A 25,669-nucleotide genomic window follows, 5' to 3' on the forward strand; every position below is an offset into this window, starting at 1 on the left:
TAAGGGCCTGGTCTTATTTCAAATGGGGTTGTGTGGCCACTACCTCTGGCTGATTTCTGGAGCAGGGAAACCCATCTACCTTGCCCCAGGGAACCCATCTCTCTGGCTTGGCCATAATTATAAGGGGGAGAGGGGAATGGAGCCCCACCCCCCGGGGCAAAATCTTAATAATTGGGAAGGAAGCATGCATACCACCTCACAGGTCAATTTAGGTCCTGGGGACCCCACCCCCCCATAGCCCGGCCATTTTCTGAATATATTCAAAAGGGGGAAGGGGACACACAGTCTCCCTTCTGGGTCCAATATTGGCCCTGGTGACCCAATTCCCAGGGGGCTATGTAATTACCATATTGGGGGGAAAGGGTCACCCTCTCTGGTCTGATTTTGGCGCCTGGCACGTCATCTCCGAGGGACAGGCCACACTATAAATTGGGAGGGGGCATGCAGCCCTCCTTCTTGCGCCAAAATTGACTCCAGGAAAGCCGTCCACCAGGGCCTGGCAGTGAAGTGTGGGTGCCTTGGAAACAACCCAGGGCACCCACTTCTTTTTTTTTGGAGGCTGCAGGGGAGTCCTAAATCCCCTGCAGCACAGCCACCTCTGGCCTCCTGCAGAGCCAGCATTGCTCCCAATACCTTTTGCGCCAGTTGACGAATCTTCGCGACATTTTCAAAACTTGTGACCCGTTTCGGTCAGCTCCTATCCTGAAAGTTTCGGAGTGATTTGCCAAGCGGGGGCAGAGAAAAAAGGGGGGTTCCTAAACGTATTTTTTTCCATGTTATTTTCTATAGGAAACTTTAGACACAGCTACAGCCCGAACTGCTGAACAGAATTACACCAAATTTGTCAAAAAGGTAGACCTTGTGTCAGAAACAACTCTTTTTCTTAAATGGTGTAATCCGTTCAGTAGTTCCTGAGAAATAAAAAAAAAAGGACAAAAAATGTATTTTTCATAGGAAACTTTAGACACGGCTACAGCTCGAACTGCTGAACAGAATTACACCAAATTTGACATAAAGGTAGCCCTTGTTTCAGAAAGAACTCTTTTTCTTAAATGGTGTAAATCGGTTTAGTAGTTGCTGAGACAATAAAAAAAGAAAAGTTTCGATATATACAGGCACAGAGGATCCGGGCACCCTCCCGACCACGAGCTTTATTCTAATTGGCTGTCAACACTCCAAACCAGGAAGTGTAGGCAGCCATTTTGTGACTCAGTAGAAGCACCCTGACCCCCAGGCCTGGTCAGGGGGTCCCACAAGGACCCCCAGGACGATAAAAAGCATTTTTGTAAAAAATAAATTGGCGAGATTAGGGCACCCGGCGCGAAACTTCGGCTGAAAAAAAAATAAGCGCGGGGGCATGGACGATTGTAAATGCGGGGGCCCAGGGAGACCCCGACAGCCCCAGGGACCGCCATCCACCTGGGCTTTCCTTAAATATTTGAGGGGGGCACACGCTCCCCCGCAGCCCCGGGGACCGCCAACCCCCGGGGCTTGTTTTTTTATGTGTGTGGAGCCTCCAAGGCTCCCTCAAGCCCCAGGGACCACCACTCCCCGAGGCCTTTCCTAAATATTTGTGGGGGGCACATGGCCCCCCCGCAGCCCCAGGGACTGCCTCCCCAGGGGCTTCTTTAAAAAAAAATAAAAGTACCAGTATGGGGGGGGGGGGGGGCTCGAGCCCCCCACAAAGCCAGAGGACCACCACCTCCCCGGGGCTGTGTACACATTGGGATGGGGGCATACGGCCCCCTCCTGGAGCCCTTGATGGCCCTGGGGACCGCCACCTCCCAGGGCCGGCTCCTGCAGTGTACAGGGGTGCCCACCCCCAGACATTGCTGTTTACAATGACAGGGTGGGAGCCACGCGGCTCCCGCCCTGTCATTGCAAACTGCTTTACTACTTTGAAGCGAGAGCAGGTTTCCCTGCTCTCACTTCAATGAAGCAAAGCAGGATTGCTTTTCCATAAGGGGAGCTGCATGTCAGCAGCTCCCCTTATGGTAAAGCAATGTCGGCTCCCACAGGAGGCAGAGAGCTGGCAGGACCGTGGGGGAATTTGGGTCCCAAATGGATAGGGCCCGCCCCGGGGGTTGGTGTTCCTGGGGCCAGAAGTGGCCTGGGAGGGGGGCCAGGTGGCCTCCCTCCCAAAAAGAAATAAATAAAAAACAAAGGCCAGCCCCGGAGCTTGGGGTCCCCGGGCCAATAGAGGCCTCAGGAGGGGGGCCACATAGCCACCCTCCATTAAAAAATAAATAAATGTGGCAATGCCCCAGGGGATGGGGTCCCCGGGGCCAGAGTGGGCATGGGGCCCACACATTTATTTATTTTTTTAAAGGGGTCAGGCCATGGGGAATGGGGTCCCCAGGGCCCAAAAAATCAAACAAAAGGGGGGACACACAGCCCCCCTTCTAAAAAAAAGAAATTGGAAAAATACCTGCATCGTGCCGGAGGCCCCGCCCCCTCCCAGCAACACTCTGCAAACACACCCTGAATACAGGGGGTCCCTGGGGGCCAACTATCCCACCAGGTACCTCCAGCATGTGCCACAGTGCTGCGTTGCAGAGAGGTGGCACGGGGCCATGCCCCTTTTTACACCTCTCTGCAACGTAGCTCTGTGGTGCTTACTGGAGGTACCTGGTGGGCTAGTTGGACCCCAGGGACCCTCAGGATTCAAGGGACTTTATCCTGCAACTTAAAATGCGCCAAGGACGTGTTTGCACTGTGGTGAAGGGAGGGGGCAAGGCCTGAGGTGACATGTGTGCACACAAGCCCTGTGGCACCTTTTAAGTTGGGGAATTAATTCTCTTTCAATCCTGAGGGCCCCTGGGGGCCAACTAGCCTACCAGGTGCTTCCAGTAAGCGCCACTGCGCTGTGTTGCAGAGAGGTGGTCCAGGTCACCCCCTTTTTACACCTCTCTGCAATACAGCTCTGTGACGCTTACTGGAGGTACCTGGTGGGCTAGTTGGACCCAGGGACCCTCAGGATTCAAGGAGACATGACCCCCCAACTTACAAAGCGCCAGAGGGCACATTTGCAGAGGGGTGGAGAAAGGGCACATGGCCTTTGTCTACCTGTCACCAATCCCACTGTGTGGGGATTACTGGAGCTAAAAGGTAGGCTAGTTGGCCCCTAAAGGACCCCCAGCAGTGAAGGGGACTTCAATCCCTGTCCAAGAGTGTGCCAGGGATCACATTTGTAGAGTGCTGGGGAAAGTGGGCATGGCCTGGTATGAGTACTTACCAGTGCTGCTGTTTGGGATTGACTGGAGGTAATAGTTAGGGAAGTTGGCCCCCAAGGATGTCCTTCGGGGCCAACTAACCCTCTTGTTATCTCCAGTAAGTCCCACACAGTGGGATTGCTAAGATGTCTTCGGAGGCCATGGCCCCCTTTCTCTACCACTCTGCAAACGTGCCTCGTGGCAGACTACAGGATGGGGGATGAAGTCCAATTTGGTCCTGAGGGAGTTTGGGGACCAATGATCCCACCTGGTACCTCCTGTAAGTGCTAAGCAGCGGAATTCCTGAGAGTTGGTTGGATGCCTAGCACCATTTCTCCACCACTCTGCAAACACGACTACTAGTTTAAGTAGCATATTTCTGGACCTCTAACTTAGAGGTAGTTTTAATCCCCCTGCCCTATTATGTACTAGGGCCTTACAGAGGAGGTCATGCTAATCACAGGGGTACCCCAACGCATAGTGTTCCCTAGAGTATGTAGGTGTTTTCACTGTATTCTAAGTGTCTTTTAGTGCACTGGCTCTAGGCCTGGTTAGTCAGAGTCAGTTACCAACAGTACCCGTCTCTAAAAGTTGTGGGCACAGGATGATTTTCCAACAAGACCTCTTTCTGCTCCTCTATTGGTTCTTTCAGCACATGTCTTGCTTCTTCCTGCACTTTTCTTTGTCTTTGTGGACTTCTGTTGCTTCTTCCTGCATTTCATTTGCTTTTTTCTGTGCGTTTTTTCTTCTTTCTTCACATGTCCTACCTCTGTAGGCATAGTTCAAAACTAGCATTTAAAATTTTTTGAAATTAACTTAAAAAACCATAGGTTTCAGGCACGTTATAGATAGAAATTAGCATTTAAAGAACCTTTGAAATTCACTGAAAAAACCATACGTTTCAGGCACGTTATAGTTAGAAATTATCATTTAAAAAAACATTAGAAATTCACTGAAAAAAACATAGGTTTTAGGGAAAGTTGTTGTTAGTTGGACATTTCACTCGTACAAAAAAAAAACAGGGAATTTCCCCCATTATAGTTAGTTCAGCTACCTATAACTCACGACCCCTCAATGTACTGCTGATGAAGCTACATGTTACATCACTCATGACATGGTCAGTGACATTACTGATGACATCTCAAATGACATCACTGATGACATCACCGATGAAATTATCCATGTGATAATTTGATGCATCTTCTCACACCCTAATATAACCTTTGATATACCCACTCTAAATGCCATTCTCAAAACGGTAGACACTCCAACACCAATAACTACATACCCACTCACTGATTCTTAGGTTTACACACACATCTACTCACTCATCTGTACAGTCACTCATACTTATAGTCACTCAGTACTGGGCTGTCATATGCACTCATACACCTTTATAGACACTCACACATCACCACACATTCATATATGTACTCACACACCTAGTCAGTCATGTAAATAATTAATCACACTGCCATTTACTCGCCTATACATTTATACACACACCAGCTCAATTACTCATACAAATACTAGCCCATTCTTACACTCTAATACAATCACTGATACAAGCACAGACTCGTCCATTCAGCCACACGCACAATCACACACTCTCACTTATAGCCATTTATATACTCCAACACACATATATACTGCCTTTCACATCTGTAGTTACTCACACATGTACTACTGAGATATACATTCACTCACTAACACACCCATACATACACTCACCCACCCATACAGTACATCCCAGATGCATTCTTGAAACCATGCACCCAGTGAATCACCCACTCACACATCTGTGCACAGAGTCACACACACCCCACCCACACAAACACTCAGGCACCCATACAGATACTCAGACAACCAATAAATAACCCATATAGACTCATGTAGCTATTCATAAAGCCATGCAGCCACTTACACACCAACAGACAGATGGTTACAGACATTCACACAGTTTTGTCACTAACCCATGCATTCAGTAAGATACGTTTCATCACTCACTGATAGAGTCAGTCACGCACCTACTAAATCATCCATTCAGACACTTATACACCCACTCATTCTTCAATACGCCTTTCCTTATATATATTAAACATATTTAAACTTTTCAGAAACACACATTCACTGGCCTTGTCCTTAGTGATGTAATATGTGATATCATCAGCAGTGTATTGCAGGGGCGCAAGTTATAGTTAGCTGAACTGACTATAATGGCCGAATTTCTATGGTTTTATACGAGTGAAATCTCCAGCTAACTATAACGTCCCTGAAACCTATGTTTTTTTCAGTGAATTTCGAAGGTTTTTTAAATGCTAATTCTTACTATAATGTGCTGAAACCTATGTTTTTTTCAGTGAATATATATATATAAATATAAAAAAGCACTGGCCTCTGCTCAAAACTGACATCAGCCTAGCCCCTCTGATACCCGAGGAACCCTCTATTTTATTTAAACGAGCTCCATCAATGAGGGATGTCTTGGTCAGGTCAAGCCCAGAGGTAGTCTCTAAAAACATCAGGATTTCAGACAAATGTGGCTTTTTTAAATGCATTTCATGCAGGGCCTGTAAATTCGGGATTAACACCAGTGAATTCCATTCAGCTTTCGACCCTAGTCCCATTAAGATCAGGAACCATTTCACCTGTCGCACCGATTTTGCGGTTTATGTGCTCCAATGTACATGTGGTCTTAGGTACATTGGAAGCACAAAGTTACAAGCTTTTAACCGCATCCTGCAGCATCTTAGGGCCATAGTGAATTCAGATAAAAATTATCCTGTGGCTCGTCATTTCGAGTTGGTCCATAACAAAAACTTAAATGACCTCAAATATTTCATCATTGATGCTGTACCCAAAAACATCAGGGGAGGAAATAGAGAGAGAGCTTTAAGACAACTGGAGAGCAAGTATATTTTGCTTTTAGACACCAGAATCCCAAATGGGATGAACACAGGAGAGGACATGCATTGTTTTCTCTGATTTGGTTGCTGTACATACTGTGTCTAATCTGTACTATTACATCTGGTAACATAATATATTCTGCCTGTGGCTTAAAACTGAAAACTGAAAACTGATATCTGATATTTGCTGCCTCATTGAGGCTTAGTTTGCTTTTCTGTCTGACTCTATTGGAGTTATAATTCTGAGTTCTATTTGAGGATTACAATGGGAAAGGTCTTCTTGTGTGTTCTCATAGTATACATATTTTTTGTCTCTGTTTTTTCCTTTGTTAGGAAAATTGTCTAGATTTTTTTCCCAATCTGTATTTGACAGGATTTCGGGATTTTATCCCTTTATGTCATGATTGATATGAATTCACTATCTTGAGTTTGGATGTGAATTGATTATCACGTAATCCTGGTATTTGTATATATGTATATATTTTTGTGTATATATATACAAGTGTTTTGTTGAGGAAATTAAGGGCACTATGTCCTAATGATAATTTTTTCCGTATAAATTATCACTTCCCCTGATTTGATTTGTGGTTTTGCTTTTCTTTTCATGCATAAGGTTTATAGTCATATAACCCCCATCATTTAGGGTTCAATGTGCCGTCCAACATGCTGTTTTTATTAAATTGTATATGAAAGTCCTTTTTGTATTAATTAGGATCTGCACTGTGGTAATGAAGTACGTTTTGCACTGTATATAGGTTTGCACTTGCACTTTTTTCTGGATTGAGCCACCAATGACTGCTAAGACCAACTATAGATTTTGCAAAATCCTTTTGATTAAGTGTATAGGATTTTTTAACTGTTGCCTCGGGAGTACCATTAATGGTTTGTAAATTTTCGTGAATTAAGTGTAATTATATGAATCATGAAATAGCCTTTTATTAATATGTATCTATAGATTCATGCATTTGGTTAAATAGTATGACTTCCGGGCATTAATGGACAGTATGTTTTCTATGTTGATCATTGCTGTTGTGACGTCAATCTGTTTTTTGCACTGTATTTAAACACTGGTATTGGTTCCTTTTGGCCATGTGATCAAGGCTACCGTGTTGTAGCCGAAACGCGTCATGCTGGGGATCTGGGAGCATTAAAACTGCCCTGAATTAATTTTTCAGCGTTGCTGTGGTCTGTACCTACGTGGTTGGATCGGCGTTCAGAGCCGATCAGTGGGACTCGTGAACGGATATAAATATATATATATATATATATATATACTATCTATCCCGACGTTCTTATCTGTTCAGGGATCACAATGATATGCTATTGCAAATGTTGGAATTCTGCCTGTCTAATAATGTATTTATGTACAACAATCTCCTTTACTGGCAATTACAGGGGGTGGCAATGGAGGCCAGCTTCTCTCCGAGCTTCGCATGCTTGCACATGGGAGCTTGGGAGGAGCTGGTCCTCAAAACCACACATCGGGAGGTCTTTGATGCCAATATAATTGGGTGGTATTGATTTATCGATGATTTGTTTGTCATTTGGAGGGGCAGTGAACAACAGGCCAAAAAATTCATTAGTGATATCAATACTAATGACCTCAACCTTGCGTTTACAGCCACACTGAGTCAAGAAACTGTCACCTTTCTAGACACTGAGGTGTATGTTAAGAATGGTAAGTTAGAGACCAAAATCTACCGCAAAAGCACAGCAGGGAATAGTATCTTGCCTACTAGAGGTTTAATTTAATGAAGGAACACCACGGAAGGCACCCACGAAGGGTTTACTGTTTGGGACTTCAATTATCCCAATGCTCCTAAACCATGCTCACTATGGCAAGACGATTTAGCACGTAAGAGAAGGAGCGTCATTTCTTGCCTTCCGAAGTTCCCCCTGTGCCGAGCCAGTGAACAAGGGACAATTCTTTCCAGAAACGTGTATGGCAGCTGAAGGCACCGTGACAGTTTGTATCGTGGTAACTGCCGTGATTGTATCCAGTATGATGCCAATAAAAGAACCCTGAGCACGCAATGAGAGGCTTTCCAATTGTGGGTGTTTTTCATATGGAAATATATATATATATAAATATATATATATATATATATATATATATAATATATATATATATATATATATATATATATATATATATATATATATATATATATATATATATATATATATATATATATATATATATATATATATATATATATATATATTACCTACTGGCGGTCGCCAGTAGGTATATATAGTTAGGATTTTTTCTCTATGGGTTTTTTGAAAATTCTATGTCTAATAACTTTGGCGTTTGTGGACGGAATTGGCTAAAATTTTCAGGAAAATGGCACATTTTGTTTCTGAGCAGCCCCTGAAAATTATGGGGGGGTTCGTCAAGGGGGGGCCGAGAAAAAAGGGGGGTCCCAAAACGCGTTTTTCCCATGTTCATTTCCATAGGGCGGTTGGCCTCACTTTTAGCCCGAACGGCTGAATGGATTTGCACGAAACTTGGCAAAATTGTAGGGACTGGTAGCCCGATGTGCCTTTTGTAGGTCTCAATATATGTGCTCCAGTGGATTTTGAGAAATTAACGTTTAAAAAAAGATATATATCTGTAACAGCGGACTGGCAGCGGCCCAGGACGCGGACTTTTCGCGCAACGGAGCTTTGTGAAGCGAAGCTGATTGGTTCTCCGGCGTCTGTCAACATTCCAAACAGTCCGTAGCGGCCGCCATCTTGTCTCTCGGTAGGATCGAGAGACAAGAGGAGGTCAAAACAAAGGGGGAATAACTATAAGGGGGCATAGTAGATCCTCGCTGACCCCCTAGGTTTGATGTGGAGGTTTTAAAAGGGCCCCGCGGGGCAAAAAAAAATAATAATAATAATAATCGAACGGCTGAATGGATTTGCACGAAACTTGGCAAAATATTAGGGACTGGTAGCCCGATGTGCCTTTGCTAGGTCTCAATATATGTGCTCCAGTGGATTTTGAGAAATTAACGTTCAAAAAAAGATATATATCTGTAACAGCGCTCCGCTTCGCGTAACGGAGGTTTGCGAAGCTGATTGGTCATTCTGTCACTGGGCTATAGTTGGGCTACATCTGGCTGATATTTGGGCTACATTTGTTTTTTTGTGTGTCTGGCGGCCATCTTTGGGCTACATTGGGCTACATTGGGCTACATTTGGGCTCCAACATATATATAGGCCAATGTAGCCCAATATATATTTTTCAAAGTTAATTTTCGTAAAAACCACTGGAGCATATATCTTGAGACATAGCAAAGGCACATCGGGCTACCAGTCCCTACAATTTTGCCAAGTTTCGTGGAAATCCATTCAGCCGTTCGAGCTAAAAGTGAGTCCAACCGCCCTATGGAAATGAAGGAAATGAATGGGTAATTTGTAATTAGCAAATAGCTCATCGCAAACTAGGAATGGTAAAGAATCGCTATTTATTCCTTAAAGTTCGCTATTTAGGAAATGCAAAAAACTTTGATGATACATATGGCGGTTCATCTCTAACAAGATAAGAAGCATAGGGATACATTTATGATGACTGGCGCATCACCAGGGATGTGTTAGTCATTCTGTGCCGCTGTTCCGTCACCTATGGTGTGCTGCATTTACAATGCGGCGCATCATGGGGCAAAAACAGCACAGATGCGTGATGTATCTGTGCCGTAAAGGTGGCGCATTGCTGGAGTTGTATCGCAAGTGTGATGAAGCTCCAGCAAGGGTCGGGGGTGCCCCTGTCGCAGGGTTTCTGTTCTCACACAGAACTGTGGACAGAGGATTGGAACCTCGGCGAATTAGGGTGTCCCAAAACTCACGTTAGTAATCAAAAACTCCTTAGCAAGCTAGGTACAGTGTCACATTGGATATAACAAACTCTCAATGTTTAGACAATCCAGAATATGAACTTATAGTACCTCAGGATACGTGGAACTCATGAACAGTCGGTCGTTATATATTTCTTAGAAACCAGAACATGGAGTTAAGAAGAACACATGTGTATTTGAAATGTTTATTTACTAATGCCGTCTTCACAGGTGTAGTATCTTAGATAATACAAGTACACATATTATCAGTAGCAAAATTACCAGCATAGTTACTAGTACATAAAAAGCGATAGTATGTTAACATGCTGTAAATTAATAAGAGTTAGCAACACTTATAAGCAGCCGCGGGCCGTGGAGGGAGTTACGGTGGGGCAGGGAGGCGGGGAGGGGGAGGGGCAAGGTAGAGAGGGCTCCACCCTGCTTCTCCCCCTCCCCGCCTCCCTGCCTCACCGTAACTCCCTCCACGGCCCGCGGCTGCTTATATCTCACCCTCCCTAATACACATATTATATTATTTGCTAAGAAGGTCTCTTTGTGTTGGTTTAGGGCGTGCCCATACTTTAGTGTCTTAGATTTGAAGGAATCACATCAGCATACACCAGCTCTCTCTTCATGTGAGCCGCATCAACTGTTGTGTATGTGTGTTCGGCAAAGCAATATAAAACCCGCCTCATGCCCAGAATTGGCAGAAGTTGCACTTATGTTATGAGTATGAAGTCGTGGAGATCAGACCTCATAACAATTCTGTATCGTGTTGTTCTTGAAACTTTAGCACTCGCTGTACAGATATAGTTTAACAAGCAAAGCAGATAGTAGAGCAATAACATATTATTCTCATGTAAACCACGATGAACTACTAGGTGGAAAGCTAAAGCAACAACTAAGTGTCGTGTGCAGAAGTTGCAAAAAAGGAAAAATGGCGTTTAAACCGGTAATGAGCCCATGCTAACTTAACACGGTGTAAAGATATCCAGGACCTAGATGACACCTCCCCATGATCCGGAAACGAACTGAATAAGATAATAGAAGTGCCATCTCATGAGAGCAGATTGCAAGTTTATATGTGGACGGTCCGCAAGGTAAAGCATTAAAAACTAGGAAAATTTAATGCTAAAGAAAAATAAAACAGCCAAGTACTTTATCGAGTCTTAAGCCAATAGGCAAGGTAAATAATAAAAACTTGACAAATAAGTCAATGAATTGTCAATGAAATGCTAGTACTCAGCATATCAAACATGAAAAAGGTCTATGACATAACTGTGTATGCAAAATAAGCTGCAACAGCCTCCAATAGGAAGTCACCGTCTTCATCCGAAAACAGTTCAGCCATCCAATTTAAAAGCGGAAAAGAACATACGTGCTCTCCCAGCACCGGATCCTCTATCACCATCAGAGGACAGCTCGGTGGGTTTTCAAGAAAGCTCTGTTCCAAGAAAGACTGTGCTGCCGCCAGTAAATTCCAGGGACCAAGTAGTCCATGCATCAATGCCACAGCCATAATCCTTTCGCCAGGACAAACCAACTCGTGAGTAATGATAGGAGTCATCAGCTGATTAAAGTCGACGTCAGGAGAAACCGGTCCGCAGAGACACAAATCAATGGCCCAATCGAAATCACAGGTCAGGCAGTGAAATACAGGCTGGACACAGGTGAAGTAGGAGAATCGAAAAGATAATCCATATGCCGTGCTTAATATCGCCAACGGCATTGTGCCATAATATTCTAGCATGCGATTGCGGAACAGTGTCAGCAGCTGCAGGGTGGGAGGTTGCATAGGAGGGACATCCATATTTAAAAATGTAAAAAAGCACAAGAGCGTCCGCTGGTAATGCAAGTAAAAATGCCAATCCACGAACCAGAGTGGAGAAAATAGAATGAAAGGAAGCAGGGATGAGTCCAAAGATTTTCTCAAATGAAGTCACGAGACCACTGGTAACAACTTTAAAAAAGTGCGCCAGGGACTTTGCGGAGGATGCGTTAAAGATAGTCGGAACCATCTTGCTGAATTTGAAAGGCAAATCTGAATTGAAAAGTGTGTGCACCTCTGTACGGGTGTTCGCTATGTGAAGCAAGAAAGTTTCACGGGCCGAACTCAAGGCCACCTCTCTCTGAGACAAAAGAGCTCTTATTCTTGCCATGCCGTTGAAATCTGTCCCAAGGTTGGTATTTGTGGCCAGATTGAAAACTCCCTATGTTCATGTGTGGGAGGAAATAGAACATTTCTGCAGCAAATAACCCGTTCACTTACTGTTACGATAAAAGGAATACTTTTAATTAACTCAGAACAATCTTCATTATTGAGCATCAAATAACTACCATTTTCCAACAACTTGAACGTGGGGATGATAGCAGGAACTGGCGTGCCTTGCAACACGCAAGCCATATTTGGTCGGTGTTTGTTGCATGAACCGTGTAACTGTATGTGCCTACACATTAGTGAATGATCTGGCGTCTCAGTGCATTCCTCTCCATTCAGATAAACTTCTTGATCATCTTTGAAACATCTGTATGTGTATGGAAGCGACCAGACCTCATGAAGAAAAGCACTACCTAAAGGTTCATAACGACCTATTGGTATATATTTCATACAATTTGAAAACTTATATAAAGCAAAAGGCAGCCTTATTAAACCGTGGATAAGGCACGTTGCCAAAAAACCCGCAATCCTCTGCTGATGATGTCACTGAGCATGTCATGAATGATGTAATATGTGACATCATCAGCAGTGGATTACGGGTAATAGTATCTCTAGTTTACTCCCCTATAGCTGTCTTTCTTTTAACATAAGTGTCTGTTTCCTTCCCTTATACTTACTGTTTTTGGTTCGCTTCCGGTTCGCGTACCGGGGAGCGAACTGGGAAGCAAACTAAGAGAAATAGAGGTTGGCACAGTTCGAAATATTGTACCAATTTTTTAATAACGGGGAGGTAGTTCTGAAAAGAACTTTTTTTTTTATTTTTCAGAACATTTTTTTACTTTTTTTGAATTTTTCTGAACAGTTTTATATTTTTTTGGGTTTTTCTTGGAGGGGGCAATGAAAACGATTCATTGTAAAGGGCTCAACAGGAGCAACAAAACAAAAAAAAGAAGTATTTATTATTTTGGGCGTTTCGTACAAACTTGCATATGATAGTCAATAGCTCTGTTGATCAGAGTGATGCTTTTTTCTCCGTAGGAAATGAATCCATCGCAAAATACGCAGATGTGTTTTACATCACCAAATCTCATTTGTATATTTGGCACCATCTCCCTGCCCTCTGGTCCCGTTACTTCCGGTACAACAGATCTTCTGGCCATAATAGGGAGATTATCTAGGTCGTTCCGAAACTGTGCAGCACTGTAGTTGTTAGGATGCCACCTAGTCATATGGCGATGCATTGTGTAGTTTCCGAAACTGTATTTTTTGTCGGTCCCTCTGGACAGTCTATCTTGACATATAAGGCAAGTTACGTATCTTGCATTTACTTTTTTCTGACCTTTGGGAATTTTAAAAAATTGCCAAATGAAGTTTTCTTTCCAGTGAGACGTCCTGGGCTGCTCAGGCAAAAACTGCCTCTCTTCGTGCTCGTCCTCCTGTTCCTCTTCTTCCTCTTCTTGTTGAATTATAACTTGAGCAGGTGGTCCACTCTTCCTTGGATGTGGTGGAGGTGGTGGGGAAGCACCAGCTGAAGCTACTAAAGAAGCCATTGCTCAGTGATCACAAAGGGTCTTTCTCTCACAATGATGAAAGTCAGAGTGAGGAAAGAAGGAGGGATTTTCATCATTTGGGAAAAACAAGAGTTCTCAACCAATCAAAAGTGTTCATTTTAGATTATATGACCTAGTCTTACATCATTAGGAAACCAAAAGTGAAATGAACCAATGAAAAGTGTTATTACCAAGTCACATGACTTGCTGGGTTTACGTTAAGCGCTTTGCAGGGCCTCCCGGTTTGCTTCCAGAAACCTGCGCTTTGCGACTCGCTTCGCGTACCAGTTCGCTAACGTTGTACGTCATATGACGTATCACGCGACAACGTGAAACGTCATGCGGACGGGAGGCGTCACGATGTTGTTTTCTAACGCGGCACTTGCGGTAAAGAAACGTTTACCGGCTCGCTGTGTATTTCGCGGCATCAAGGTCAGCTAACGGGAAGCTTCCCGATTCGCAAAGCGGGAACGAAGAAAAAAAAATATTTTAAAAAAAATTTATTCATAAACATATAAAATATATTTTTGGATTTAAAGAAGAATACATTTTACAGCTACAGATATTAGCTGTTAAAAAACCAATGAAATTCACAGAAAAAACCATAGGTTATAGACCATATATAGTTAGGAATTAGCATTTACAAAACCTTGAAAATTCACTGAAAAAACCATAGGTTATAGACCATATATAGTTAGGAATTAGCATTTAGAAAACCTTATTTTACTCACACAAAACCATTGAAATTCCATATATAGTTAGTTGCACTAACTATATATCGCGCACCCGCAATCCACTGCTGATGATGTCACATATTACATCATTCATGACATGGTCAGTGACATCACTGATGACATCACTGATGACATCTCAAATGACATCACTGATGACATCACTGATGACATCTCAAATGACATCACTGATGACATCATGACACACCAATACCAGTTACTACATAAGCACTCACTGATTCCTACGTCTACACACACATTCACTCATTCACCCATACAATCACTCATACATACAGTCACTTATTATTACAACACTATCATATGCACTCATACACCTATGCAGACAGTCACACACTGCCACTCATCCATGGAGTTACTCACACACCAAGCCAGTCCTGTAAAGAATCAATCACACTTCCATTTCTTCATCTATACAGTTAAACACAGAACACCATACTTCAGTGACATCACTGATGACATCACTAATGACATCTGAAATGACATCACTGATGACATCTCAAATGACATCACTGATGACATCATGACACACCAATACCAGTTACTACATACACACTCACTGATTCGTACGTCTACACACACATTCACTCATTCACCCATACAATTACTCATACATACAGTCACTTATTATTAGAACACTATCATATGCACTCATACACCTAGTCAGTCCTGTGAAGAATCAATCACACTTCGATTTCCTCATCTATAGTTAAACACAGAACACCATACTTTTCACACATATACTAACACATACTTACTCTCTTATACAATCACTGATACAAGTACACATTGATATGCACAGAGTCACACACCTCCCAGCCAGCCACACACACACTCAGTCTTCCATACATCCAGTCATTCTTCAATATGTAAAACGTATTTAAACTTTACAAAAACACACAGACACTAGATGATGTCATCAGTGATGTCATCAGTGATGTCACTGACCATGTCATGAATGATGTAATATGTGACATCATCAGCAGTGGATTGCGGGTGCGCGATATATAGTTAGTGCAACTAACTATATATGGAATATATATATATATATGCATGTTCACTCCCTTCTCCTCTATGGTTTAGAGAAAGCACTCACAAGGGGTCTTTGACTTTTACAAATCTCTTTAATTCGTACAGCCCCCAGACAACATGACGCATTTCGGCTTCAGCCTTAGTCAAATGTTTACATGTTATGCGCTAAAATGCGGCAGATTTTTAAATACACATACTGGGTCAGATGATGCTTTACTCATTGGAAACCAATGAAGGACCATCTTATTTCCAAAATCAAGCGCCATATTGGAATGTATATCGGCAAGTCAAATCCCTGTGAACAAAGCAAAGTTTGTATACGTTGCTAAGCTACCAAGACTATACAATATATATTCTCATCTAATTGTGTGGAAAGAGAGATTCTCGACCTGCCAGCTCCGCTCCTGACGGGGTTGGTGCAAGTTCCGGGTGTCGGGACCCGGTCCAATACTGCTCGAAAATCATCTAGGTACATAAACCACGGGAAATAAACACTTGCACACCAGGGTCCGTGAAAGTAAGTGTCTGTTATTGGCGATGCGTTTCGACCAAACGGTCTTCTTCACAAGCCTCTAATTCTGTGCACATTTCATTATTCCATATCAAGAATTAAAAGCGAAACGCAGTAACACACAATTTTGGTGGGATAAAACCAATTCCTAAAATATTACGCCGTGTTTCGGCTTTATGGTAACTCTGGGCAAAGCACTATGCTACCCTTGCGTAGTTTGCGAAGTTTGCGCTACTTCACACTATGCGAATTGCATGTAGCACAGTGCAAACATGCGTAGCGTAGTGCAGCATTAATTTATTTTTTGCTTGCTTGTAGTCCTCATTGTCAAGTTGGCAACTGCGAGCAAGCAAAATGACATCCCGGCGAGACTTTTTCCTCGTTCGCAATCAGCAACATCAAGTTGCCGATCGCAGCCGTGGAAAATAAACCTCCCAGCGAGGTTCTCAATGCGGGGAGATCAGGTTTCTGATTGCGAGTGGTCACGTATGCTCGCGACCGCTCGTGATCAGAAACTACCAGTCCACTTTGAGAAAGCTGCCGCTCGAGTAGAAATCTACTCAAGAGGCAGAAAACGACAGCTTGCACTGTGCAAGATGCAGTTTGCACTGCTTGCACAGTGTGGACAAGCATCCGGTACTGTGCAACCTGTGTTAACAGCATTTTACACAGTGCACCACGCAGTTCGCGTAGCTCACGTAGTGTGAAGTGCACTTCGCATAGCTACGCGTAGCGCTACTTCGCGAACTACGCCCAGGGTTACTTTATGGTTCCTGAACAAGAGTCCTTCCTAATTATGCCGTGTATCGGCTTAAACTTATAATTGGTATCACTCCTAAAATGCAATCAGGTCCAAAAATATTCAAAATCATAAAATTGTACACTGATCTGTCATTTCAGTTACTTTACACAATCATTTATTCCTTTATATCATGTTCAAATTCAATCTCCAAGATGAATTGCTAGTTCTTCCCCTATATTCATACCTTTAGGGGTCTTAGTTCCCAAATCAAGGATATATCTGGATTCTAGCCTGTGTAACTTTTTGATCTTGTTGCCTCCCCTCACACTAATGGGGATCTGATCTAGCCCATAATATCGTAACAGCTCCCTATCACTGTCGTGTTTCTCTGAAAAATGTCTTGCTACTGGATAAGTGGCATCCTTTTTAACTATCATGTGACCCAGTAAGTGTATTTAAAAATCTGTCGCATTTTAGCATGTAACATGTAAACATTTGACTAAGGCGTAAGCTGAAACACGTCATGTTGACTGTGGGTTGTACGCATTAAAGAGATTTGGGAAAGGTAAAGACCCCTGTGAGTGCTTTCTCGAAACCGTAGAGGAGAAGGGAGTGAGGATGCACATTGAACACTGATGCACCTCTGCGTTACAAGCACCCGTCCTCGAGTGCGCTAATCTCAGGTGCAGGTGGAGCAAGGATATATATATATCTATATCTATATCTATATATATATATAATACTATATAATACTATGAGCTACATTTACAGTTTTTCTACTTTGACATTAATTTTATATGAATTAATTTGAGAAAGTAATATGTAACCCAGCGACAATTAAGGAAAGTTACTGATGAAGGCTAAAGATGCAACTGAATAAAATCCAGCCAGATCTGGGAGGATACACAATAAGGGAGGGGGCAAGGAGTTAGACAATTGGATGTTTTACTCCAGTAGACCTGACAGCAGATACCTAACGGGTATGCATGGTAAAAGTCAGCCCTCTAACCGACTTAATGCTAGCTCCCCACTTCTAAATTGACACAGTATGGGCCACGGAGAACCCAGGATTTTTTAGCTGTAGCCTAATGTTTAGATGGACCATGTTTCAGTTTATGTCCAGGGTTTGGAGGGAGGGTGGGTGAGGGAGGAAGAAAGCAGGTTGTGCAGCCCCAAAGGGTAAGTATAATTAAACTTCAGGATTCAAAAATACTCTGAGCCACATAGAATCCACTGCAGACCCCCAACAATAATTAAACTTTGTCAATACCTGATCAGTCTGGAATGACCTAATTTGCATTTTTTATTTGATTACATGTGGTAATTAAACTATCTGCACAAAGCTCCTTACCTGGTGTCCTAATAACAAAATGATGTCTGTAAATGGGCACTACATGTGGCACCAATAATTCTGGAATGGGGGTACTCAGTCGATCTTGACTCAGTGTCACCCAGTTTATTCACAGTAGTCCGTTGGTTTTCATATCACTCCTGTTATATGTTGTTTTTAGGTTCCTTTTAAAACCATCCTTACAGCTCATGCTTTGTGCAAAATAGCTTTTAAAGGGGAAGAGTCCCACTTTGTGGCCAGCAAATAAAGCTACTTTCTGCACATGTGGATTTGAGGCTATCAAACCAGGCTTTATGGCTCGTGAATGTAGGGAATGTGAGACTTCTGTCAAATGTCAGTTCTAGTTACTTAAGCAGTTTTCTTAGAGTGAATCTTCTATAAAGTATCTGTTTATTTCCACAGCCCATCTTTATTATCCAAAGACAATGCAAGAAGTGATGGTCCCACTCATTGACCAGCCAACCTGCGATCGTCTCTATCACATAGGGTCCTCTGTGAGCTCCATGAAACCTTTAATCCTCAGCGACATGATATGTGCCGGCTATGTGCGTGGTGGAAAAGATTCTTGCCAGGTGAGTGAATGTGAAGTATTAGTTTAACTATTTCTCATTAAGGAGCAGGTGACCAAGAATGTGTGATGTTTAAGAAACTGATAATGATCTAACCATGCATTATAAAGAATAAACTTTCCTCCGATGTCCCTTAATACATACTGCAATTTACATCATAGTTTGACTATCTTATAAATTGACTCCTTGGTCACTTGGAATAACCTTATAATGTAGATTAGCACATGAGGGGGATATTATGAACTGGTCATCCTGTCAAAGAACTGGCTTTGCAGGCTATATTTATTATTACAGGCCCAGAAAGGAAGTAGTCTCTGGCTGGCAAACTACCAACATCCCCTCCTGTGTTCTGTGGCAACTAGGGATAACATTTATTATTAAACAGCCCTTCCCAACCATACATTTCAGTAGACTACCTATTTATGTATGGACTTCGGGTGAAACAAACCACTACATTAGCTTTTTTTATGACTAAATGCATGCTGCACTATAGTCAAATGTTAATGAACTTGTACCGCACTCTTGTTCACTGTGATCAAAATGCATACGTGAATGGTACACTAGTGAAATCATGTCCCCTGGGGCACATCCCTAAAAACAATACTTCATGGAATTCTTTCATAACCTTGGAGGAAAGTGACAGTCTCCAACCTTCTAGCAGCTCTGAACCCCTCAAGCGACTGTAACATCCCTCTACCTGCCAATTTCATCAGTGAGATCAAAAAATGTATTCTACCACTTTGGACAGAGATTGTAAATGCTTGTCTACTTTAAGGTACTAACCTTGACTGCCTAAGGTCTTTGCAGGTTTTCCCGATCCTAAAAAAAAGATGCAGACCACACAGACCTAAACAAATTCTGCCCTATCTCCAACATCCCAACCCTGGCGATGCTCCTTGAAAAATGTGTACACTTTCAACTCTCTAAGGACATTGAACACTTTCGTCTATTTGACCAATTTCAACATGGCTTACATTTTGGGCATAACATTGAAAGGTTCTTACACACATTGTGGACGATGCAGTAAAAATGTTGGATCAGAATGATTCATGCCTGCTAATCCCCATTGTCCTATCTTCGGCATTCAATACGGTTAAGCACGACAACCTACTCTAGTTTTTTGAGCATAGGATGGGGTTATCAGGATCCATCCTAAACTGGTTTGCCTCATTTCTCCAAAACAGAACTAAAAGACCCAAGGCCAATTTGTCTCTATCCAAAACCACTCTAGTCACGTTAGTGGTTCCACAGGGCTTCTCCCTCTCACCCACGCTCTTTAACTTGTTCATGGAGCCTTAATGGAAATTTAGAGTTTATCCAGCATCCATCGTCACATGTACACCAATGACACCCAATTATACCTGAATGTCTCCTGCCCATAGGACATTAAGTCCCTTAACCTAACTGTAAAAAAGACAACATTGGCTTACTTGCAACTACCTCAAACTAAACACTCTAAAAACTGAATTCCTCCTAATCCCCTTCCCAGTCACTGTCATTGAGGAATGGTTGAAGCAATAAACAGCCCTCAAATTCTTGCCACAAGTTATTGATTCAGAGAGATCACTGGGAATACCCCTCAACAAGAACCTTAACAAGCAGAAGGACATCAGTGCTGCCACCAAAGGAGTGAAGGAGTGAACCTCCTAATGAACATCCTGAGAAAATGAAATCCCTTCATCCCCCTCAAAAAGTTCAAGTCTGCTGTTAAAGCCCTAGTGATTCCCAGGTTAAACTATGGAAGATCAACCCTCTGCAGCTTGTCCAGATTTCAGACGGCTCCTTTAATGGCCTCCCTTAACTTTGCTGCAAAGCTCATCACAGGATCAAAAAGTAACAGCCAAGGTTACCTACTGTGCCAGAGGATGCCCGAAGTTCTACGAGGTATGGCACCCCAGCTAAAACTTTACGTTAGGATTTGGGGAGAACGGTGGCCTACCCCAGCTAACACATCCCCGGTAATGTGCAATAGAAAGTTGTATACTGTACTACCTGTCTTTATGAATGAATACCGTGAGAGCATTGCCACTGTACTGTGCTATTGCTAACTTGAATGATGGTGTACATACTCCCATATGTATATGGTTCTCGATCCATTGTTTAGCAGATTGTAGTGCCTGCAGAAAACGTTTATAAAAATATTGATTAATTAAAAGAAACAACCACATCACCACCAATTTGAAATCCCTCCCTTAGAAAGCAAGAACACAGCAAAACGTTGCCTGCATGACCCATAAAGCCCTACACTTCAATAACTCGGGATAACTTGCTCAGAAACTGGAATTTTCTGGCAGCTGCAGATCCAACAGAAGCTCTAGCATCTTGCTTTTGTAACTGCAGAGATTCTATTAAAAGAAAACCTACAACTAAGCCTTCTCTGGCATCACCCCGAGAAATTGAAACTCCATGCCCCTTGAAATCAGAGTTAATCCCTCAACTGCATCTTTCAAGAAAGAAGTTAATGAGCACATTTCTGCCCTAGAACCTCGGAACACCTCTCTCTGAGCCTATCACAAGAAGCTAACTACACTCATGTCTACTGCTCGCTTGTTATGTTATTGTTTTTGATCTATTGGACTTGACATTGAGGTGATCACTCCCTCTTCTGAGGAGTTGCCTGTCCTGTATTGTTCCTGACTATGATATTATTGGCTCTGTATTTCTATTCTCTCTGAGCATTTCTAAAGCACTGATCCCTTAAAGGGTCATGTTTGCGCTACAGAAAACGTTTTAAATAAACTATAAATAAATAAACAGTTGTTCAAGAGGAGATAACGTTTTTGAACATGCTAGTCAAGCCTATACATTTTATTTTATTTTAGCTACAAGATGGATTCATACATATACTCATCATCATTATCATCAACTTTGTTCGGTTTTTACAAGAAAATCATAAAAGTCAAAAAAACACCTTTAAAAAAGACTCCATCAAATACTTTAACAAAAACAGTATATAATACAGAGTTAAATAGCAAATACTTTTGATGGATAGATAGGAAAAACAATTTCATATTACCACGGTAACCCTGATTTAACCATAAAAATGAATCGCAGTTGGACCTAAGACTAATTGCAGCCCTTAAAATGGTAAGAGTTTGTAATACTGAGGTTTTTTAAAGCAGTTGTAAAAAGATAAAAGCCTGTATAACCTGCTTAAAGCTAGCTTTCTTAAGAAAAGGAATAATACAAGTCTTTCTTGGAACCTCATAAAAACTTCAAAACATTAAAAACTGAATCATATCCTGTGAAGATTTTCAGTCACAGCCACAGGGTAAGAGACACTGCTCTCTCCCAGTAAAAATGGGGACAACATCCTTTTTGCCCGGGTGCAGCTTATACATAGCAGACAACAAATCGAACTCATTCAAGATGTCATTAGGATAGAGCCCTGATAGGTGTGTTCCATATGCAGACTAGCGTGGAATGCACACCCATGTCTTTAACCACCCCAGACCTGGGGTCCACACATATATGGACATTAAAGTCCCCCTCAATGAGAACATTCGAGCAAATCTGCTTCCTCCGGGTCTTGTTTCTCAGACAAAAAACCCAGCCGTTTAATATTGCATATTTCTAAAGGACTAAAAATGTTAAAGCAATAACTTATTTGTCCCCCTAAATAACGACGGCACCTGTAAGTTGGGGGAGTCTTGAGGCAACATGACAGAGCTGACTTGGACAGCTAAAGAAACAAAACTGGCTAAACCCCCCTACGCTCTTCCTGCTGTAGAGGGTGTGGCTGTCACAAAGAATGTTTTGTAACCTTCCAGATAATAACTGTTTACGGCCGCCCATGTCCCCTGGAGGCAGATCACATCAGACCTTCCTAAAAAAGCACTCAGTCTGGATTGTCAAACTTGCTTGCCAGCCCTGCAACGCTATATATACTAATATTTTGATGTAGGAATCTTTGTGATTTTTTTTAGTGGTTCTTTTACAGGAGATCAGGGTTTAGAATAAACAAAGGACAAGAGTATTTATGCTGTCCTGGGGCTGTACTACAACAAGCTCCCCGGGACATCAATGGGCACGTGCACCAGCTTTGTGCACCCCCAGGGCACTTTGGTATTACAGATTGGTATTCAGATACTTGTGTAGCCCCTCCTGGAATACAGATAGCACATGTGCACATATAGAACCAGCACTATCTCAAGGCAACATTCCATCATTTACATGGGGACACTGCACCTGTCTGCAAAGGGATCTCTAATCCCTTTTTAAAGTGCAAGCAGGTTACCGCCTGCATAATGAAACACGTAGCAGCTTTGAAGTAGCTGCTCTATATTTCAGTTGAATTTTCTGCCCCCAAGTCCGCACAAAATTGTAGGTGCCCTTACGGCAGTGCATTCATCTAATAGGGTATGTTTCCCTGTTTGTGCATGGCGCACCTATTTAAAGGAAGGGGATCTTTGTCAGCAGGAAAGAGGTGGGGAATGAGTGAATTCATCATGCAGTTTTCCTGTCTGTCTCTTTGGTTTGAGTTAATGGATGTTATGGTGGCCTTTCTTGTCTGACATCATTGTTTTCAACCGAGGAGCCAATTTGGCCGCAATTCTTTGGGATAAGGAGGCCTAATTCCCAGTAAAAATAGGTAGGAAGAGTTCTTTTGAGAAGGAGGTAGAGTATGTTCTGTGGAAATAGTGTTCTTGTTCTTAGCATGCTACTTGCAATGTTGAAAGTCAGCACGTTTTCTCCACCCAAAGACCATAACTAAGCCAATCTATTGTATTTAACCACTTGGCCGCGACGTTAATTCTGCTGCGGTGCTGGGGGGTGTGGGGGGTGAGAGCAGCGCCACAATGCTCGTGACGGAACCACGCCGTCATGAGTTACGGGCCAGCTGTGCTCATGACGGTGTGGTTCCATCATGACTCCGCCAACTCACTAATTCACCCGCACAGGCGGGGAATCAGTGCCGCGTGGGTGGAGCAGCTGCAGCATGACGGAACCACGCCGTCATGAGCTCATGCCGCCCGTGGCTCATGACAGCGTGGTTCAGTCATAAGCAGGAAAGGGGTTAACAGTCAGTAGACACACAAAATTGTTGATTAGGAGAGGCTCTTGATTGATAATTGTTTTCTCTGGCCAAAAGCCCCTTCACAACTACACCCAGGTAAGCTCCATCTCATACACAAGGTGGGTGAATAGAGAGAACTGAGGGTGTATGTGCAGCCACTCACCTGAATGTTTTCGTGAAAATAACAGTTCCATTCTCCTGCAGCCTCTTCACTAGCAACTGCTGGTTAATGCAAGGCTATCTGGGCTCTCTCCGCTTACGTTTGTTGAGAGGGGATCCACTTTGGCAAAAGAAAAATGGTGCACAACTTTGGGGCAGGCACTATACCAAGGAGTTGTTTACCTCATTTACCATACCAATACCAACCAGTGTAGCCCTTGGCATCAGGCGATAATGCAGTATTATGGCTGTTAGTTTATCTCACATTTATTATGGTAAATTTTCTTCAGTAAGAATATGCTATTGATCTTTAGAGTGATATTATATGTTCTACTCCACCACATTTTGGGACCAATGTGATTCAAGACCTCCTTGATGCATGATTGTTTACTCCTTTTTAGACAAACAGATAGTCCAATATGAAGACCATATGATAGGGTTTAATTATACGGAGAAGTCAGCAGAATGCATAAACAGCGTCTTAATTTAAGTGAAGTTATGAAATCCAAGAAACTGCCTTATTTGAAAGGGTGATTTTTTTTACTGGCGCAACAGGCCGGCCCAACAATTGCGTCAAGAGAGGTAAATAGTATTATTGTTCATTTTTTCACATTAGCAAGTCATTCTTATTCTTTGCTCCTGTGACAAAGGTGACAATAATCTTTTGAGGGTGTCATTCAGCTTACATGTTAATGTAGGAAAAACATTTAGAATAGTAAGGGTTGAAAGCCTCATTTTAGATGGAAAAGCCTAAAGTAGCAAAACTTAAGTCTTATAGCTGATCATTCAGTAACTTTAGGTATCAACCCAATTGTGTTTGTGTGTGTTAGAAAGTGGGTTATTAGTAGTGGTAAATATGTATCTACCACTGGTAATAAAGCCACTAACACAGTCTAGGGCTCAGAATAGGTCTCAGTAAATTATGTCCATGCTCAACTGTTATGTAGTTCCTACCAATCTGTAGGACCTGCGCATTGTTTGGACAACACAAACTAAGTGCTTGGCGTCAAGATTGATACCGGACACCCCTACAGGATATGTTGGCCTATAGACCAGCTTGCTCACAGTGCCACTGTAAGCCCCCCCTCACCTACCATGGAGCGAATTGTTTTTGGCAACCTCTGAACATGACAACCCTGACCCCTCATGTATCATGGAAACAGTACCGAAACTTTCGCTGACTTATTCTCAGAGTAAAATACAGAGAATACATAGTGGGACTTTTTCATTAATATTTATTGAACTAACATTATTCTTGCATAAAATACGTGTGCTGCAATTATTAGTAGACAGAAGCAGATCAACATGATTACAAGCACTAAGAGCAGATATAGTTCTACCATGGTGCCAAACAATGCATATATGCAGGCATATAAACAAGACAGTATTCTAGCATACTCTTACTATGCCAACCATACTCTAAGTGTACCTAGAGTGTGTGTAGGTGTAGAGCCAAGAATCCCCCCAAGGGATGATCGAACCCCATTACCTGATGGAGTGAAGGACCCCGTCTTGGTCACAAACTGGACACCCTTCACGAGATGCCAGACTGCTGCACGGTGATTTCTGAGCATGCGAGGACCCTTGGTGTCAGCGGAAGTACCTCCTCTGCTATTCTATTGTGATGCTCAACTTTTATAATAGAAAGCAGCCTTGCAATGTATGTATATATTAGTGATGTTATAGATAAATAGATAGCCCTGTTGCCCGTAAATGAAGATAGTGATGACATTTGTGCATAGTGTGAAACTAGACCTTGTACATAATGTTCAGGGTGTTGTGATAATGTTGTGCAAATCTAGATGTAAAAAACAATTTTAGTTTCAGAGAAACTAATCCAACATTGTTGTGCATGCAAATGTGTGCCAACGGTCACAGGTGGAAATATT

At 42.5% G+C, this 25,669-nt stretch overlaps 1 protein-coding gene across 1 annotated transcript in view; it reads left to right on the plus strand.

Annotated features, from left to right (window-relative positions):
• LOC144769142 (serine protease 27-like) overlaps positions 1-25,669 on the plus strand; it is a 152,622-nt gene that overhangs the window by 120,693 nt on the left and 6,260 nt on the right. The window contains exon 3 of the mRNA XM_078653150.1: positions 18,438-18,607. Within this exon, the coding sequence (XP_078509276.1) occupies positions 18,438-18,607 (170 nt within the window). The remainder of the gene's footprint in view (positions 1-18,437; positions 18,608-25,669) is intronic.

This window comes from Lissotriton helveticus, chromosome 7, assembly GCF_964261635.1.
Source record: "Lissotriton helveticus chromosome 7, aLisHel1.1, whole genome shotgun sequence".
Classification (NCBI taxonomy): domain Eukaryota; kingdom Metazoa; phylum Chordata; class Amphibia; order Caudata; family Salamandridae; genus Lissotriton; species Lissotriton helveticus.